Source organism: Micropterus dolomieu, linkage group LG02 (genome assembly GCF_021292245.1).
Source record: "Micropterus dolomieu isolate WLL.071019.BEF.003 ecotype Adirondacks linkage group LG02, ASM2129224v1, whole genome shotgun sequence".
Classification (NCBI taxonomy): domain Eukaryota; kingdom Metazoa; phylum Chordata; class Actinopteri; order Centrarchiformes; family Centrarchidae; genus Micropterus; species Micropterus dolomieu.
In genome coordinates, this window is record NC_060151.1 from 3,491,511 (window position 1) to 3,510,362 (window position 18,852).

An 18,852-nucleotide genomic window follows, 5' to 3' on the forward strand; every position below is an offset into this window, starting at 1 on the left:
GCCCCCTGCAGCCTATAAGGGGTTCAGCACAAACATTTAGCCTTTAGAAAGAACGAATGAGTTGTACGCTAGAACTTCCCATTCTAAGACTACCCCTCCCCCCTCAAATAAAGGGTTTGTTCCCTCTGAATTACCCGCCCCTCCCACACAAACACACACCTCCATTGAGGTTCCATGTCAGAAAAACTGCACTAGAGCAGCTGTTTGGCATTTAAGCTTAGATATAACATCAAGGGTGTCTTCTAAATACACGCCCTGCACAGGCTCTATGAAAGCCAGCCGCTACACACAGACAGCAACAACAACAGGCCTTCTGTACTGAACATAGCCTACTCTCGGCAGACTAGTCAGATAAAGGTTAAAAAGATATGAAAAAAGTAGCAGCTTGTTATGTCCTTTATGGGACAACATATGTTACCATCTATTATTTGTTTTATCTAAAAGCAAAAGCCTTTGTTAAAAAAACAAAAGTCATCTGCTTGCTGAAATTAACCTTCATTAATAGCAGGTCACTACAGTCCTTTAGTTTTGAACATTTACAAACTAATGTAGTACATTTGTGTAAACTCACACCACACAAAGGCGCTAGCTGTAGCTGATATTTGACATCAACAGTTAAACACAAATCTGACATAACTTGGATAGGCTAATTGGGCTCTTGCTGGCTAAGTATATGAACGGCCATTTTGAGATGGGGCTTCCATAAATTGGTTTCCGTGATACTAATCCTCTCCTGTTGCATTCGTTTCTATAGCCTACTCAAACAGGTCTGAATTGGGCCACTTGTGCTGCTAAAGGGCGAGCCGGGCGCCGAGAAGACCCGGAACTACACACCGTGGAGAAAAAGAAAAAAAACAGCAGCCTGCACACAGTTATCTCCTTCATTCAGAGCTTCGCCATTTTGCCCTCACTGCCTGACGTGGAGTGACTCCTCTCTGCGTGGACGCACCACGTGTTGTGGAGTCACTGAAGGCCCCAGCTCGCCCACGGTGGCCCTCTACTCACAAATCACCTATATCATTATGTCTCTTCAAGGTTATCACAGAAGAGGTGTGGGACACTCTTTGCACAAACCGCGCCATCTGAATAATTTACCAACCCGCTGGGAGATTATTAGAAATTACAGCCTGTTGCCACGTAGATTCTCCAAGCACGGCGAGTGACCTCTTTCTAGAGTTTGACAATGAAACTCAGCCTCACTGCCTAACGCCATGCATCTTCAGAAAGACCACACTGCTGGTATTTTTGCGTCACAGCCATGTTGCAACATTTCTTGGTGTGCTCTGGCGCAAGGCGGGCGCCCAAAACCGGCTGAAATCCAAATATTTGGCCACATTCACGTAGAATCACTTGACTCTTGATTAAACGAAATGTTTAAATTTATTCAAAGCCAACAGTGAAACTCTGGGTCACTAGATACACATATATGCACGCGTGTGGCCAAATGGCGGAACACGGAGAATGCTCCCTGCTCACCTCGTATCTGTGCCAAAGGTTACAGGCATGAATGATGGTCTATAGGCAAATTCCATAAAGCAGGTCAAGTCCGGCTCTTAGCACAGAGCAGCTGAACTAAAATGGACCCCCGTTTATCCTTTGGACCGAGGAAAATCTAAGCTACAGACTAAAGTCTAAAACCGCAGGTTCAATAACAATAATGACAATAAACTAAATGTTTTTGCTTTTTTTTTTTTTTTTTTTTTTTTTTTAATTGTGCAAATATTTACATCACCATCCTATTTTAATTTCATAGCTGGCTACTGAAAGGTTAAGAGCTCAAAAATAATAAAAAACGGTACAATTATTATCCATAAAAACTCAGCCATAGCTGTGTTTTTACAAGAAATTAATGAGATTTTACAGAACATGTATGCTCAATTTATTCAACATTTTGAAACAATGAGGACTCCATTAAACCACATAAACTTAAACATTTAGCCTACATATTGGCTGGAGATATTTAACCAAATCAAATTAATAAATCAAATAATTATCATGCATTAACCATCTATTAATCCGTCATAGCGAACTGTATAGATTTTTTTAAATGATTTGCCCGAAGGTGAATGTACTCCAAATATTAACACACACACACACACACACACAGTAAATCAATTTTGTGAAAGTAAAAAAGTTGCTGAATGTAGCCATGACACAACCACATGACACACACATATTTCTCAAATGTGCATTTCCCACTGTATTTTAAAATCCCGTGTAAAAGGCTAAATAAATGCATAGGAGGTGCTTACAACCTTTTGTGATGACTTTGCACGGAATATTATAAGTGAATGCTCACTGGATTCACTCCATAAGCTACCACTCAACCAACACCAGCATTTTAAAACGAAGAGAAAACGCCAACTGCACTCTACAGCACGCCAGGCAGCTAGCTAAAGCTGTCACAGTAGGCTACAGTTTCACAGCAATGGCCGACAAAAGTTGAGGCTCCACACAGTCACGCCAACACCAAAAAACACAACCGAAGTAACTACTACAGTGCCGAACTAAGCTTTCAATTGTCCCTCAACACAAGGGAGACACCTGGGCACATTTCAAAATACCACTTATTGCAAACCAGTGAAACCTTGTATTCAGTTAGAACTCTATTCAGTAAAGGCCTAGTTAAAGTGATGCAACACATGAAGGGGGTAGTAGAGAGGAGGGGGAGGGGTGATATTATGCTGCATACTGTTTAGTACCTTTGCTTCTTGGGGACGGAGTGCTCGACCTCAATACGTTTCCCTTGAAGCTCCACTTTACCTGAAAAAAATAAACAAAACATAAGAAACGGGGGTTCAGAACACACTGTGTCTACATGCTAAGTGTTTACTAGCTACTGCAGGCCCATGGGGGCTCCTTTTCAGGGTGCATAGCTAAAGTGGAGGTCCCTTTACAGCTAACTTTCTTTAAACCTGAGGCTTACCAAATAGCCGAACTAATAAAAACCTAACCAAACTGAGAAGCAGGTGACAGGAAGACAGATTCGGGGCCCAAAACAAGACCAAACATTCATGGAACATTTGAACTGTGTAGGCGCATCACTTCTGTCCCATAATGAGCTACTTAAACTGGGTTATATAAAATACAGTATGACAGCCATAAGAATATGGTATAAAGCTGTGACTAGCCTTGAGTCTTTTAAAAGAATTTCAAGTCCACACGCTGTATAAAAGGGCTGTCTTGGGGGGTTTTGGTGGTTCGTGGGGTTTCATATAGCCTAAGAGGCAGAGGGAGATGACAGGCATGGCGACCTTGCCTCCACACGTTACATATGTAGGAAATCACGAGAAATGGGCTAAAGCACTGAAACCACGGGGCGAATCCAGCTTTAACGGTCATGGTGCTGCTCGTTGATAATTTTGGAGTCGTTGTGGTGTGAGGCCTGCTTTGGCATGTGCACAGGGTAAGATATTTTTCTATCTTTGTCATAGTGGACTGTCTGCTTAAAGGGGGAGGGGAGCCAGAAAGGCTTACTATATCACTGGAGAGAACTCAATCTAATGCTAGGCTTGTAAGACATCAACTCAAATGCATATATTAGCCTGAAACGCACAGTTATCACAGGAATATACATATGTATACATATACATCTTATTTGTCAAATAGCAATATTATGAAGTAGTGCTTTACGTTAGCCACGGGTTCAGGCTTCACAGTAGGATATAGCTTTACGTTTACACTACGTGTGTCCCTCCCCCTCAACAAAAGTTCAATGGCTCCCCATGGGCGTGTAGCTCCCCACACACTGTTAAGCTACCATTAATAAAAATAATTGTTTTAATTTATTTTTATCAGGCATGTTCGGGTAGCTAGAAGCCTCGGAGGTGGACGGAGAGTGAAACTGGGGCACACCGCTGAAGGAGGCATGCAGCCGTGGTTGTACACCGGCGTCTACCGCTTGCCTTTATAATGAATGAAACTAAAGGTGGAAGGGGGTCTTTGGCGTTCAGTGGTCCACCTTAACTCACCAGAAAACGTCTCGATAGCCTTCATGGCCCACTGGTCGTCAGGACAATCCACAAACGCATAGCCGGTTTTCATTAGAAACTGTCCGGAGTATGGGATCTTGTGGTCGTCAAAGGTTTTTCCTAAGTCCTCGGCAGTCACGCTGTCGCCTAGATTCCCAATGTATAGCTTGTGCATGGTGGAGATTGTTTTTCCAAGTCCAAAAACGAAAAAAAAAAATCAAAGTCCGTAATAACAAAAACTGAAGCCAGCAAAAAGTTTATCTCCTGAATTAGCGCAACAAGATAGGCTATTGTCACTCTTGCCACACTAAATGAAAGTGGAAATCACGGTCGAAGCAAGAATTTCTAAAAAATAAAAATAAAAAAAGACCTAAAAAATAATACAAATTTACGGCAGCAAACTAAAATTAAAAAAAGAGATTTCAGAAGTGTAAAAACAGACGATAACGTTGAATTTAGTTGTAAATCCAGGTGAATAAGTGGAGCAGAAGAAGAAATGAAATCCCTTGACTTGCAGCCGGCCCCGGCAGACGAATAAAGCAGCAGCCTAATGCCTCTATCGCACTGTGGAGGAGGTGGGTTGTACTGGGTGGATTTGGCGATGGGTCTATAGTGGAAGGGTGGGAAAAACTATGGCGGGATCAGGTCGGGAAAATGTTTTCCTCTCTCTCCGCCTCTCTCTCTCTCTCTCTCTCTCTCTCTCTCTCTAGTTTCTACCCTTCCTTCTTTCAGCGACCCGCCTGCTGCCGGCAGAGGGGTGACGCCGCCCCTCCACCGACTCCAATTCATTTTTTTTCTTTTTTTGTTTGCAAAAAGGAAACCACGTGGTATATTTGGAGTAGGTTAGAGAGAGGAGAAACGGGAGGGGGCATCCCCCTCTCTTCCTAGGGTATTCACCAGATGAGCGCGTGTGTACATGTGCACGCGCGCTTGGTCACACAAACCGAGACCCCTCACTCCGCGCCGTGCTCGCTCCATTCTGTACTATAGGCTAGGTGTGCACGGTGCGGTTTGTGTAGCTACTGTGCTCGGGGTTTTATGCAACACGACGCCACACATGCGCTTCTGCTCATGCTGGAGAAGATTAGGCTATATAGAGAGACTTCCTGCACGACAAAGTATTGTAAGCTAAAAGCTAGAGTGGACCACCTTTTGGGCGTCGAACCGTTTTACTGCTTTCGCTCACTTCGCTCAACATACCCTGAATAGCTGAAGGCCTAGGTGGCCAAAAACATTCACATTTAAATAACAAGGCGCCGCCTGCTAATTCTATAGCGTAGCACCCCCACCTCCTCCCTCATATTCCCGCCCGCTGGTTGAATATGATGCGTTGCGAAGAAGTTAGTCGTCATGATGTTACATAAATGACCTACGTTGAACCTCAGGCTGTTTGGAGCCGGGGAACAAAAGCTCCAGGGCCTCATTTTGCCTCAGGGGCCACAAGGGTGTCGCTACTGGAACCTCCATAAACCCTCTACTCACTTGGATACATTGTCGCCTACACCCATAGCCCAATTAACCAAACAATGTATCAGGTATGGCGGCGTACATAGCAGAGCCCGGGTTACTGTAGCAAGGCGGTCAGATTTCTCAGTAGCTCACAGCCTGCTTAAACTGCATCGCTGCTTTTAGGAGACTTGGACTAAGGAGAACACTGTTGTGGTTGTACTTTCTCAGTAAGGTGCCAACAGGCCATACCCAGAGTTAAAATACAACTTCAGCAGTGTGCGCCCCGTCCAAGCAGGGTTGTTAGCGCCTCTTTCATCCGTTTTATAATATTTCTTTGAGTGTGGCGCTGAGGAAATGATAGAATGGCGCGCCCCTCTGCGTGGATGGAGGCTTCTCAAAATGGAGGCAGTGACTGATGCGCAGGCCTCCCCCACCCCACCCCACCCCACCCACACACATACAGAGTTTGGCTGTGGTTTGCTTTTGGCGCATTGTGTGTCCGTGGTGCGCGTGTCTCACGTTTTCCTGTTTTAGGATACATTTCGACACGTCTGGAATTGGGTTTTAAAATAATCTGTTTGACTAAAACTATTTAGACTTTGTGTCCATGCCTGGAGGCAACGTGGCACTCTCATGGGCTGGCTTGGTTAGAAAATGGCTCCTGTGCACAAAATGGATCCAAACCCTCCAATTGCTTGTATAGTAACCATTGCTTCATCATGGGTGGCATTTACAAACAAGGACATTGTATTATAAAAGCATTGCTATTTTTTTCATCTGCATATAGCATGAAACCTGCGGTTGTGTCCATATTTGGTTGTGACTGCATTAAATGAAATACTGTCAGCAAAGCTTTTATTCTCAATTTATTTGGCTAATTTCTTTTGTATTTGTTAACCTCTGGTTTTATTTAGGGGTATGTATATCTGTATTGGCCCATATAATAGTCCTGAAAGCATATGAATACGCAACACATTCTCATCCCAGGATGTCAATATAGAATGTTTGGGACAGGATAAAATCAACAAACAGAGCAAACATTTTATTTTACCATGGGTTAATCTCAAATCAATTTAATTCATCACTTATAACATATTTTATAACACTAAAACAATAAGCATTATGCACCTAAACACAATATTATTAATAGATTAGTAGAACAATAGAAACACAGAGTAGGCTAATACTGTATTATGCAGTAACCATAGCTTCAGGATGGTTCAATATGATCTCAATATGTTATTGCTAGTCAACTAAAAACTACCTTTCAGATCAGTGTGACATTTAATCCTCTGTTTATTGCTCTAAATCTGCTACAGATTCAGCCCCCCCCCCCCCCCCACACACACACACACAAGCTCTTTGAGGACACACACTCCTTGTCCTGAGCTGGCCTGAACCCATCTTCCCTGCCTTTCTCTCTTTCTTTCTCTGAACACACACACACACCCACCCACACACACACACACACACACACACACACAAGGAGTCCCAGGGAGCTGGTGAGGTCACAGGCTAGGGTTTCCAAGGGTCAAATAACCACATAGAATGCAACATATTTAACATACTTTTGTGGGCAACCTTTCTTAAGTGTTCTAGCAAGAAATAAATATTACATCTGTTTCACTACACCTGGGAAATCTACCTATTCAATCAGAAGTAGGAACATGTTCTCAGTTTTTTTTTTTTTATCCTATATAAACTTAACATTTGTATGTTAGTCACCTAACTTTGAAATTGTAATGACATTAGTTTGGCTAACTTTTTTTTAATTCCAAAATGTTTGTAAATAGTTTATTAATTGTCCTATTGTTCCTAATGAAAAAGTTTTGTTGTACAAATGTTTTTTTTCTTCCACTAAATGTTTCCTTGGTGGCTGAGTATGATCCGGATAACATGTTCACAAACTGATCTGTGAGACAAAGTTTTCTTTTACTCAAGTAAAAGTTGCACTAGAGCTAAGTAAAAATACTCCACTACAAGTAAAGTCCTGCATTTAGCATTAGCTAAATGTACTGAAAGTATAAAAAGTAAAAGAACTTGTAATGCAGAACAATGGCCCCTGTGAGTGTTGTACTTTTATATTAGTGGATTACTAGTACTGATAAATTTGTTTAAGTAGCATTTTAGTGTTGTAGCTGGTTGAGATGGAGAGATGGGGGGGGGGTTAGGCTGCAACTAAAGATTATTGTCTTAATTTATTCATCTTCCAACTATTGTCTTAATAGTTTATTCTTTAACGCATCAGAAAACAGTGAAACATGGCCATCAGCATTTCCTACAGACCAGGACGATGTCTTAAAGATTTATTGTTTTATCGAACCAACAGACCTAAACCAGGAGTTAGTCAACTTATTGTAGTGTTAATACAAGAAACGACCCACACTCTCACATTCATGAAGCTGATCAAATGTTTGGCATGACTTTAACGATTACTCAGTTATTAAAATATTTACAGATTAATTTGTTGTCTGCAACTCTACGAATTTCAACTATTTTATATACTATTGGCTTGTTCAGTCTATTACAGTGCATCATAGCACTTCATCTATAGAGTAACTAGTGACTAAAATTATGAAATGAGCTCAATATTTCCCTCTAAAATGTAGTGGAGCCAAAGCAGAAAAGTATTATAAAATGTAAATGCTATCAGTACCTCATATACACTTAAGCACAGTACTTATTTAGATTCCACCACAACTTCATATTCATTCTTTTTCCAAACACCTTGGAGGAAGACGCATCAGGAAATTACTTCTATTTTTTTTACCCTGTCAACAGTCTTCCCCTGTGTGTGTTTTGGGGGAGGGGTGGATAGGTCAAAGGCTGAGGAGAAACAGGGTGAATTAGGCGGGAATGCAGAAGGAGGAGACAAACTGCAAATATAATGTTCCTCTTTTCTTCTACCTCTGTCCGTGTGCGTGTAATATTATACTATTACCTCTTTGAAATGTTGTATGATGACGTAATAATGCGTTTTCATATTTATGATACTGTCCAAAATGTAATATAAAACGTTATGTGGCGCTGCAAACCAACACAACTACAACACAAAAATGTCCCTCAATAAAGTAGTGCAGCTTTGATTTCCTGCGTGATATTGCTACTTTTATTTCTTCAGTTTGAATGCAAAGACACCATAAACAGTGACCAAAGAGGCCCTAGCCACTATTTTGCCATCCAACTAATCAGACTCCAAATTACAGCTATTTACCTGCCAAAGAGGCCAGGAAGGGAGACAGAGAATCGACAGGATATTTGTTTTGTTTGTGGTTGCTGGTCATTTCCCATCTTGACTGCCAGTTTAGCAATACATTTAAATCACATGTTCATTTCTCACAGAGCTGAGCTATTAGGGAAATGTATTATGAGCTCCAAAGCCATTCGAAGCATTCCAGTTATGTGAAACATTTGATTTGAAAGATTAGAGGAGTAACAACACCCAGAGAACAGCTACATCTGTCTGTGAAGTCGATGATAAGCTTGACGGTAATTTTAACATTTACATATAGACTATGCTTTAAAGCATAGACCTGGTGATAGTCTTTTCTTATTGTCTTAAAATTATAATGAATGTTTCTACTACCAAGCTTTCTGTGTGAATCAAAGCCTGCATATCTGATTCCTCTGTACTATAGAGCTCCATTGTTGTGCAGGGTAGATTTCTGACAGGGCAAGGAAGTCAAAGCATTGAGAGAAAGACCAAAACAGGTCGTTGGTTTTGTGTCTTTTCAAGAGATTTGACTTTGACAAAAAGAAAAATATACAGTAATACCAACCTTACCCTTTAATTTTAAGATCCCTGACAACATAAGCAATGAATGGCAGTGTAAGGGTCATGGGTCACATCAGCCTTTCAATAGATGGAGAAATATTTTTAGTTGATGGTGTCTAAAGTGTTAGGTTAGAATTTTTGTCATTCATTAAAATTAAAGTGGCGAGGGTCTTATGGCCAGCTGACTCTCAGTGAGGGATTTACAGGTCAAAGTGGCTGTTCAGACTGAAAAGTCACCGCCTGCCAGGAGCTCTTGTGGGTTGGGAAAAGTTTTTATTTTATTTATCTTTTTACTCACAATGAAAAAAGAACCAAGAAGAGCTTCAAAGAAATTGCCAAATAGCCTTAGCATCCAAAGAGTACTTTGATGCTTTAACATCATGAAAAATCTCAATTCAGATTTTCCCTCTGTGGCATTCCCAAGCGCGGTGTTCCTCTTCCAGAGCTTGCAGGTAGAAAACATCTTGTGCAACTTCAATGCCTTCCTGCAGAAACAGACAGACGGAGAGGAACAGTCCTCATTAGACAGCCTCTACTGTAATGATGAGGCTGCTGAGACAGGAAGAAGTCACTTATAGACAGAAAGAAAAGCCCTCGTTCAAATAATGAGATCCAGGCATCAGTTGTTCATAACTCAACAAAAACAAATGACTATACATTTCCGTTTTCTAAATGTAAAACAAACTGTATGTTGTACTTCTAAGGCCCACAGTTCACCAAATTGCAGAGGGCTGCTTATATACTGGCATCTTTGTTATTTAATGTAAATAGGTTACTTGCAAACCTAATGTTTATGGTTTACACCTGCATTTTTCTGATCATCTAAATGTCATTTCTTTGTGAATCAAGCCATTTCTTCTCCTTGACGAACTCCCCTCTTTTCTCCACAGATCCTCTCCTCATGCTGTCAAATGTTACAAAGAGAACAAGTTGTCAGTCATGTGTGAACACGCTTCCTGTCTGCTGTTCACATATGTTGATCGCATGTAATCAAATGTTTTCCATGCATATTGCTGCAACAAGAACAGAAACAGGATGTCTCCTGCTGGACTAATGAGATCCACCGTCGGTGTGCAGAAACAGATTGTTAGTACCTGTATGTTATTCCTGTTCATTTTACCTGTTCCCCTTATTATTTCTTGCCCCCAGTGTTCCTCTATAATATGACCTCAGACATACGGACTCTTCGCTGTGGGTTGCTTGTGATGGTTATAGTCTAGAAAATTAAGTTTTTGCATTAGTTAGGTTAACAGTCTGAAAAAGTACACACAGATATTTGTATGTGTGTGTGTGTGTGTGTGTGTGTGTAAGTGCTTATTAGAAAACCCAAAAAAGCACCTGTGACAGACTTCCTTGAAGTGAAAGCTGGACAGATGTGGGGCCAACACAAATCAGTGAAGAGAGCAAAAGTGAGTGAGTTTAATTACACATGTGCTCTCTCCACCTGCTAAGACCCACAAAAACCTAGTTCTAATGAATGTGCAGGTGTTCTCCTGTTCTTTACCATTCAGAAAATGTATTTTTTGTTTTGTTTTTTTGAACCTCATTCATTAAGAACACAGAATTGAATTTCAAGAAAGTTAACCTTAATCTTAACCTACTTATATAGTAGTAGTAGTAGTAGTAGTATAGATGTAGTAATCTTACCTTGAGATCTGTTTTGTAGCTGTTCTGGATCACATGATCAAGTATATTTATTGCTCAGATAAAAATGGAAATTTGAACATCTACATTTCAGTGGAAACTGTGCATATGCTGATGAAAATCACGTGCTATAGAACAGCCACTAAATAGATTGGAAGGTAAAACTGTTTTGTCAACTTCTATTTCTGAGGTCAAAAATGAACTCTATTATAAATCTTAACTCAGCTTCTACTTGATTTTCCAGAGCTTTCAAACCTCTCCATTATTTAAACAACCACAAGACCATGAAACCGTAAGTAAGTGGACCTTGAGAAGATTTTATTTGATAAGGATCTACATGGAAAGGGACAAATAAGAGCATGGAATATGAAAGCTTAAATATAAACATGCTTTGTTGACCTCTCAACAAGTCCTCTGAGAATGTAGAAATAGACTTTGTAATTTCCATCTATATCAAATGAACTTGAAACTAACAACCTGAACTTGAACAACTGGAAACAAAAGACGCAAAAAGGGGAGAAGGGATTAACTGTACGTTCTGCTCTTGATTACTAAGATGCACACTCAGTCTGCATCTCATTGGTATTAACTGATAAGAACTATAATGGAACAGATTTCAAAATCGTTTAAGATTTGTCGTTTAAGTCACAAAGGTCCCAATTAATTTTTTTCCATCTTCACCACCAAAAAAAACGTTTTCATGTCAACGTGACTAGATTAAATATTTTAAATATCTAAAATCTGAAAGAATGCAAAGTAGGCCTAAAACAACCACTTAAACACTGGCTTGAGTTATAAGGGAAAACATTTCAGAAGACTTTATTAACCTCACGGATGACTTCTCAACTGTAAGTGTGTTGAAAAGAAAAATGTATGAAAAGCTTGCAACATGTTAAAATAAACCCCTAACTCATTGATTTATTCTTAAAGTTGATGAATTTATATAATGTAAAAAACATTAAATGATAGCAGAAATTGATTTACTTTCATAGTGCCCTGTTATATTTCTGTGATGATCCATACAAGGCCTCCCGCTCTCTTCCTCATTCTGTTGTACTGGCAATAAAATTGGAAAGCTGACCATTAAATGAATCAGATACATTGAATTAAGGTCTGTGCTACCAAAACATAGTTGTAAGACAGAGGGCAAAAGAAACAGAGCAGGGTTAAAAAAAAAATAAATAGCAGTTTTCGGATTACACTAGACAAAAAGCCCGCACACTGACGTGGATGGAGCCGGTTATTACGCATCCACGAGGTGTGAAAATATGAAGGAAAAGTGAATGTTTGGGCCATTGGAGCAGCATCGACTTACACGGCCTGTAGTAGGTGCTGACTTTTATCACACCTTTTGGATGTGTCATAAACGGATCATTTTCCTATGTTATGGGACTGTTTACCTTTGATACATGCACAATAGTCCTTGAGAAGCCAGGATTTATGAACACAAACCTTTTCACATGCCTACTTTGAAATAACATGCAGGCATTTGTTTATTAGCCAGTCTTTTCTGTAAAATTAACGATATGGCTTAAGACATAAAAATACTCTGTTTGAATAATAATCTACATCTAAATTGTTTATCCACAAAAAACTACAATAACCAAATTTTAAAAAATACTAAAATGACACTGCCCTATAGATAAGCAAATATTGTTTCAAAAACAAATATTATTTCACAAGTTTAACGGCTTGACACAAGATGTCTGCTACTTCACTGACTATGGGTGCTGGAGGCTTTACTTGAGTTGCAATCTGGACCATGCTTGGCTTCTAAACTAGCTGTGATGTCACAAAATCCTGCTGGTAAATGCAGGTGTTGCACTGAGATTTAAGGTGAGCACAGAGAAACGCCACTTCAGCAGATGAATGTGAAAACAAACTCTGCACATACATCACCCTGCACAGTGAAGCTCAAGCATCACAGGAAACAATAAGAAAAACACTCTTTAATATCTTAATGTAAAAACACTGTGCCTTCAGGAGAGGTGGACTGACCTTTTGCTTTGAATTCACAGCAGGGAGCTGAGGCTCCATTCTTCAGTTGGGATATCTTGCTCACTGGGAACCTGCATAATTGTGGCTGAAGGAGGAGAGAGTTGTTTATTCATGTTTCACTGGGATGTTCCAAAATGAATAAGTATGATTCGTTTTTTCTTCTGTTGTAGTTATTCAGAGGTGACATGTATAGGGTGGTTAGTGAACAGGTGGTCAAGACTGTTTTATATGTTGTACAACCGATATATGTATTCATATGCATGAACAGTGGACAGTATAGGTGTTTGTTTCTGTAAGAGAGTAAAGTCATAAAATCTGAACAAAGCGACCAAGATAAACAATCAACAAAACAAGCCTGACTCAAGGTCAACTTACTATTTGTTCCTGCTTTTTCTTCTTCTTCTTGATGCTGTTTAAAAAAGCAAGTAAACAGACCTAACCTTGAGTTAGCATAGTTGTTATCAAACTATAATTTCAAGGTAAAGAATGAACTTTCATGCTTTAAGAAATTGCAAGGAAAATCTTGTATTCCTGTTAAGAAAAGGAGGCCTTCCCTTTTCATATTTGACCACGTCTCATCGGAATAACTGTTTATGTTAAATATGTCATGGATGTGAACGCACACCAGCTCAGTAGAAATTCTCAACTCTTTGGTTAAAATAGCCGTGTTCATTTTGTTTTCCCCCTCAAGTTTAAATCAGTGCTGTAGCCTCAAAACAAAGATTGTTCTTAATTTGAAAAATCCAAACCACTGGCTCTGTTGCTACAAATGCAGGATTTGAGGCCTCAATTGTTCATTGTAATCTGCAGCAATTTACATCCTTATGTTCCAGAAAATATGAACTATGTCAAGCTGAACTGCCAAGCCCTGTGTATAAAATGATCTGAAAGTCATGTAGAATATTTAGAATAGAGACAAATTGGACGGTTCGGAATAAAAAAGGTTCTCAAATTCTGCTACAGTTAAGAATTCGCCTGAATAATGGAAACATTTGACATTCAGGCAGGCCTGGTTATTTACCAGCTCGATGGGGCAAATTTCTAACCATGTCATGGAGTTTGAGTGTTAACAACATTTCACTTTCAATTAAAACGCAAAATAACTTCCTGTGCCGACATCACGGAAACAGGATGTGCTGGCAACAACTGAGAGTGAAGCAGCCTCACGTGACAGATAGTGATTCATGTTTTAGTGAAACAGCTCGGCAGAGGGCTGAAAATCTCTTTTTCGTTGAATGTTTTTCAGCAATTAATTGTATACTTTATGTGCTAATGACATCTGTTTAGAAAAGCCCACTATGGAGGATAGAAATGTGATTAAATGTATTTCCTGAAATCAGTGTTGAGGAAGTATTCTGATCTGTTACTCCAGTATAAGAAAAATACCACAGTTTAAAAATGTACATGGCGCATCAAAAGTTTGTCATACTATCATTTTATTGGATTATTATTACTGACACAGAAGGTAGTTGGGTGGAGCTGATTGTCATGATTGTAATTACTGTTAGGTTAAGTGGTTTAATCTGTAACAATGTCATCATATTTATACTATAATCATATTTTTCTATGTAAAATCTTAATCTGCAAAGTAACTACTAACTTGGTCAGATAAAATTAGCGAGTAAAAATTATCAATAATGAAAAGAAGTATAAACTGGCATAAAATAGAAATAGCCTACTTAGGTAAAGCACAAGAACCACAAACTTAAGAACTTGGGTAAATGTACTTAGTTATATTCCACCTCTGCCTGTAAGGCATCAATCACAGTTGTTGTAATACATTTGAGCAATCCAGTGTGTTCATTTGCTGAATGAACATAGTCCCCATCAGTCCAGAGCTAATCTATGTGAGTTGAAACAACTTCACTGCAACACATTTCCATTGTCAGAATACTTCAGTGATCAAACTGTGGTAAACTTTCATATGTTGCCGCACATAATTTGGTTGGATAAGACATCTCTTGCTATGTGATGTGAAGTGTTTCACTTTTAGAACATTGTTTAGAAGTCTTACTTTACAGGGCAGAGAAGATTAGATTGGTGAGAACATTTCTAGGGAGTTTAAGGCCTTTTTCAGTAGAGTCAACCACAAATTCAGAGCTGAAACATTTCCCACAGCAAGTGGAGTCACTGTGATCCGGACAAGAAGCCCAGGTTTACAAAGGAAATACAGAGCAGGGACTCTAGAAATCAAATATAGAGTTTCAAGTTTGCAGCCATAGGGACAACATCAAAACTAACTGAGAAGCAAAATGAATCCAGGAGTAGGCCTAAAAATGACTTTATCAGTGAGGACATTTTATTAAAGTGTTTCCCTCAAAAGTCCAGCACAAAAACATTACAGAGTGAGAAATGTTCAAACACAAGCAAGACTGTTTTCTCACACGTGATAACAGCTATGTGAAATAATTAGTATTAAATCGCTATTCTTATGCGAAACACACTCGGGAGCTTTGAAAAATAACAAAAACACACATTCCACATATTCACAGTAAATATAGCCTACTAATAATTGTTGATGGAGATAATGTAATTAATTGGGTCGATTCAGTAAATACAGAATGTGTTCTACAACAAGTGAAGAGACCTGCTCACAAATTTCCTGATGTGCGTTTTTTTTTTCTATTTCAGATTAATTTCTAATGTTCATTTCCCTATTTTGAATCCGTTTCATTTGAGGGAGTTCTGGATTCCCTCGTGCAGCCTCGATCCCAGGCAAACTACATGTTTCTATGAGGGCCGGTTAAGACTTGATGAACGAATAAAATAAAATAAACACCATTTCAGGGAGTTTAACCATTTGTTAATCGGACTCACCGACGAGCTCGATCAAAATAATAGTCCTATATCCCTCATGTGGTGGACAGCGAGAAGACTCGAGCAGCTCTTACAAAGCGCACAAAATGGAGAGAGAGAGGGGTGAGGGGTGGAGGGGGGTGGAGGAGGGTGGGGGATTTCCTCTCAGAGGACCCGCTGATTTGGAGAAACAAAAAACAAAGGCAGCGATGATGACAGGAGGAAATGTGGACGTTTTTGCTTAAGGCTAAATGTCCCTTCATGTTGTACTGAAAACCAGGCTGAATAATCAGAAACAAACACAAAAATTAAAAAGGTTTTAACATGACACCAAGCCATTGAGAGGAATTTCATAAACGGGAAGAATAAACGTTTATTGGGTTGTGAACATGAGTGTCACCTTTTTCAATTTTAGATTTTGTTTTAAAACGGTCAGTTTATAAAGGATGGGTAAGAAAAGACAAGACAAGAAAAGAAAATAGTAAAATAGAAGGGATCCTGTTCTATCCGTAACTACAAAGTAGGCTATGGGTGGAAGAGGAACAAACGCAGGCCCTGTCCCTGAGTTTATTATCCTAAAAGCTAAGATGAAACAGTCGACTTCCTACCTGTAGCCTAGGCCTACTTGTCGGATACTTTTGACAAATTAATTGGATAAAAAAAAACTTAACTGAACACATTTTAGTTTCGAGTAATGCTTGCCTATTTAGTTTTTATCAGTTGTTGTTTTGTTTTTTTAAAATCGGTTAAGTCTGCTTTAACTCGCTTTTAACTTTTGTTAATGATGCCTAAAATAACATTAAGTGTTTGTTCTGGTTGCGGTTGGAGGCTGTAAAGTAAAACAGCCTACAGTAAATTATACAAAACGCTCCTTCTCGCTTCCAGTCCGAGTCACTACCGCCACCAAGCGGCCCGCCCAGGCCACTACACCCGGGCCTGCGGTTGGGCACCGGACGGGAATCTGGGGCCTTCAGCTGGGAGGCCTGCAGAGGCGCAACAATAATTATTCGGTCGTAACAGAATATTACATTTTAGTTTCCAGCAAATGTCTTCAAAAATCTGTTTTATGTAGGGCGTATTAACAAATTAATTCGCCCAATGACAAGAACGTAATTTTGAAACGACTATCCCCGGCTTTAATTTCTTTCCTCATTATTATCTACATTATGTTATTAAAACGACTATGACCAAAACACACATTTTCGTCCCAGACAATTTAGGCTACTTGTAAAGAAAATCCGTAGATTTAATTCGCGGGCTCTACTAGGAAGCCATATGTTCCTGTTTTGACAAAAATAACTTTTCTGGCTGGTCACGTCCAGCGACACAGCTGTTACTAACGAATCTACTCATATGTAGATTATTAGCCGTCAGAAATCATTTACAGCATGCTGTGTAGGCGAACCAGCCGCAGGGTTTCAACTACCGGGTCTGGATCAGCAGAGGCCCCGAAACGCCAAAACCGAGCCTGGCCATCGAAAAGGCAAATAATTTTTTATCAATAACCAGCGGCGACACAGAACAAACGCTCCGTCCAACTACAAGTGGATATTAATTCACTGTATCCCGTACCCGGGTCTCGCGCGGCGGGTTACTTCAAAGGCTTTAATCAGCCCGATAACGGCACGCGGGTCGGCTCATTCATTTCTTTGAGAGTCGAATTATAATGCGCGTGCCCGCCACGTGCACGGCGTTTGATGAGATAATTTGATAGTGTGGGAATAAATGGACGACACCTGTGGAAACCATGTGCCATGTCATTGATATTAATTTGTCATAATAATAAAAACAACCATACTAATAATAGCCTAATAATCATCATTATAAATGGCTTTAAACCGTTTGATTTAAAACCAGTCCAGTCTCTAATCCAAACAGCCTACTGAAGATTTTAAACTTAGAAAAAGGAATAAATAACTTGGCCACAAATTGTGTTTATCCTCTCCAGATGCTTACTTTCACATCAGGAAGCATGGCTCAGATGAAATCATTTAAAGGGCTGAGCCTTTATTTCCACTATAGGCTACTATTTTATTATGTTTACCCAAGTCGATTTTTGATCAACCTTGAATCATAATTCTAGCAGTCAATCTGAAATATTGTTTCTCTCTTTTTTTAAAGCCTCGGGAAGCTCCCACAGATCAGGATATTAGGCTACTGATCAATGTGGGGAAGATTCAGACACGTGGAGGGCTTCCGGCAACCAGAAAACTGACAGAGATCCGGGCGGGTCTGCAGAGAAAAGGGGGATTTATCTAGGCTATTTGATGAAACATAATGAATAAAGTTTAAATGTAGGAGGGCTTGCACGCTAGACATTAAAAGTGATATCCAAACAAAGATCGAAACCAGTCTGGGTTTTATCAGTTTTCGTTGTGCCCTACATAGACTATCTTACCCTGGAAAGTAGCCAAAACCGGAGGAAACACCGAATACTAGGCTATCATCAGCTCCCCACAGGTCACACAGATTAAAGTCCATCAGCAGCTCGTCATGTACGGAGTATCGCGTGATTGTGGAGAGTTCCTCCATCTGACAGTTTATGGGAGTGTGGACAAGAGAAAGGAAAACTAAATCTCACAGGACATCTCAGCTAAAGTTTGTCATGGTCTGATGAGACCAAAATGAAGATTGCTGGCCCCTAGACTAAACGCCGGTCAGACCGGTCCAGAATTTCTGGCTGTTCTCTCTCGACCCCAATGCAACCGGACTGAGCCTCAGCAGGTTTGTTGCTAAAGGTTTATCTACTAAATAGGCTACTAACTTAGATAATAACTTGGGGGGTCGGGGATATTTAGGATAACAAGAATTTAGCAGAGATGTTTTTATTTTGTCATTAAAGGGTATTTATGATAAAGCACACACACAGCTTACTGCAACTGTTGTGCTCACTCACACCCGCACCTTTGCCTGAGGAAAGCAGTCTGTAGTGGAAATGTGTCACATATATCATGAAAGGTGTTACCCAGCACCTGCAGACACTTCATGGATCCATCTGTCTCGTGATAGATCGCCTGTCCTCTAAAAGAACGTGGCCTTTGATTGAAATATTAATTTACTCAATGGTTGTATTAACAGTCATTAACAGCAAAAAGTCTCCACGGACTCCATAAAGAATCATCACTGTTGTAAAGTCCAAATTATTTTATGGTTTATTTTTGGATTGAAGGTCCATTTATGGTCTATTTGAGATTACATACGTTATGTCGCCCTCTGGTG

General features: G+C 39.8%; 1 protein-coding gene across 2 annotated transcripts in view; it reads right to left on the reverse strand.

Annotated features, from left to right (window-relative positions):
* igf2bp1 (insulin-like growth factor 2 mRNA binding protein 1) overlaps window positions 1–4,614 on the reverse strand; it is a 52,337-nt gene extending 47,723 nt beyond the window's left edge. For both annotated transcript variants that reach the window (XM_046034143.1, XM_046034134.1), the window contains exons 1-2: window positions 3,972–4,614; window positions 2,703–2,763 (exon numbers count right to left, since the gene is read on the reverse strand). In XM_046034143.1, coding sequence (XP_045890099.1) covers window positions 2,703–2,763; window positions 3,972–4,146 — 236 coding nt within the window. In that variant the 5' untranslated portion in view covers window positions 4,147–4,614. The remainder of the gene's footprint in view (window positions 1–2,702; window positions 2,764–3,971) is intronic.
* Between the last annotated feature and the right edge of the window lie 14,238 nt (window positions 4,615–18,852).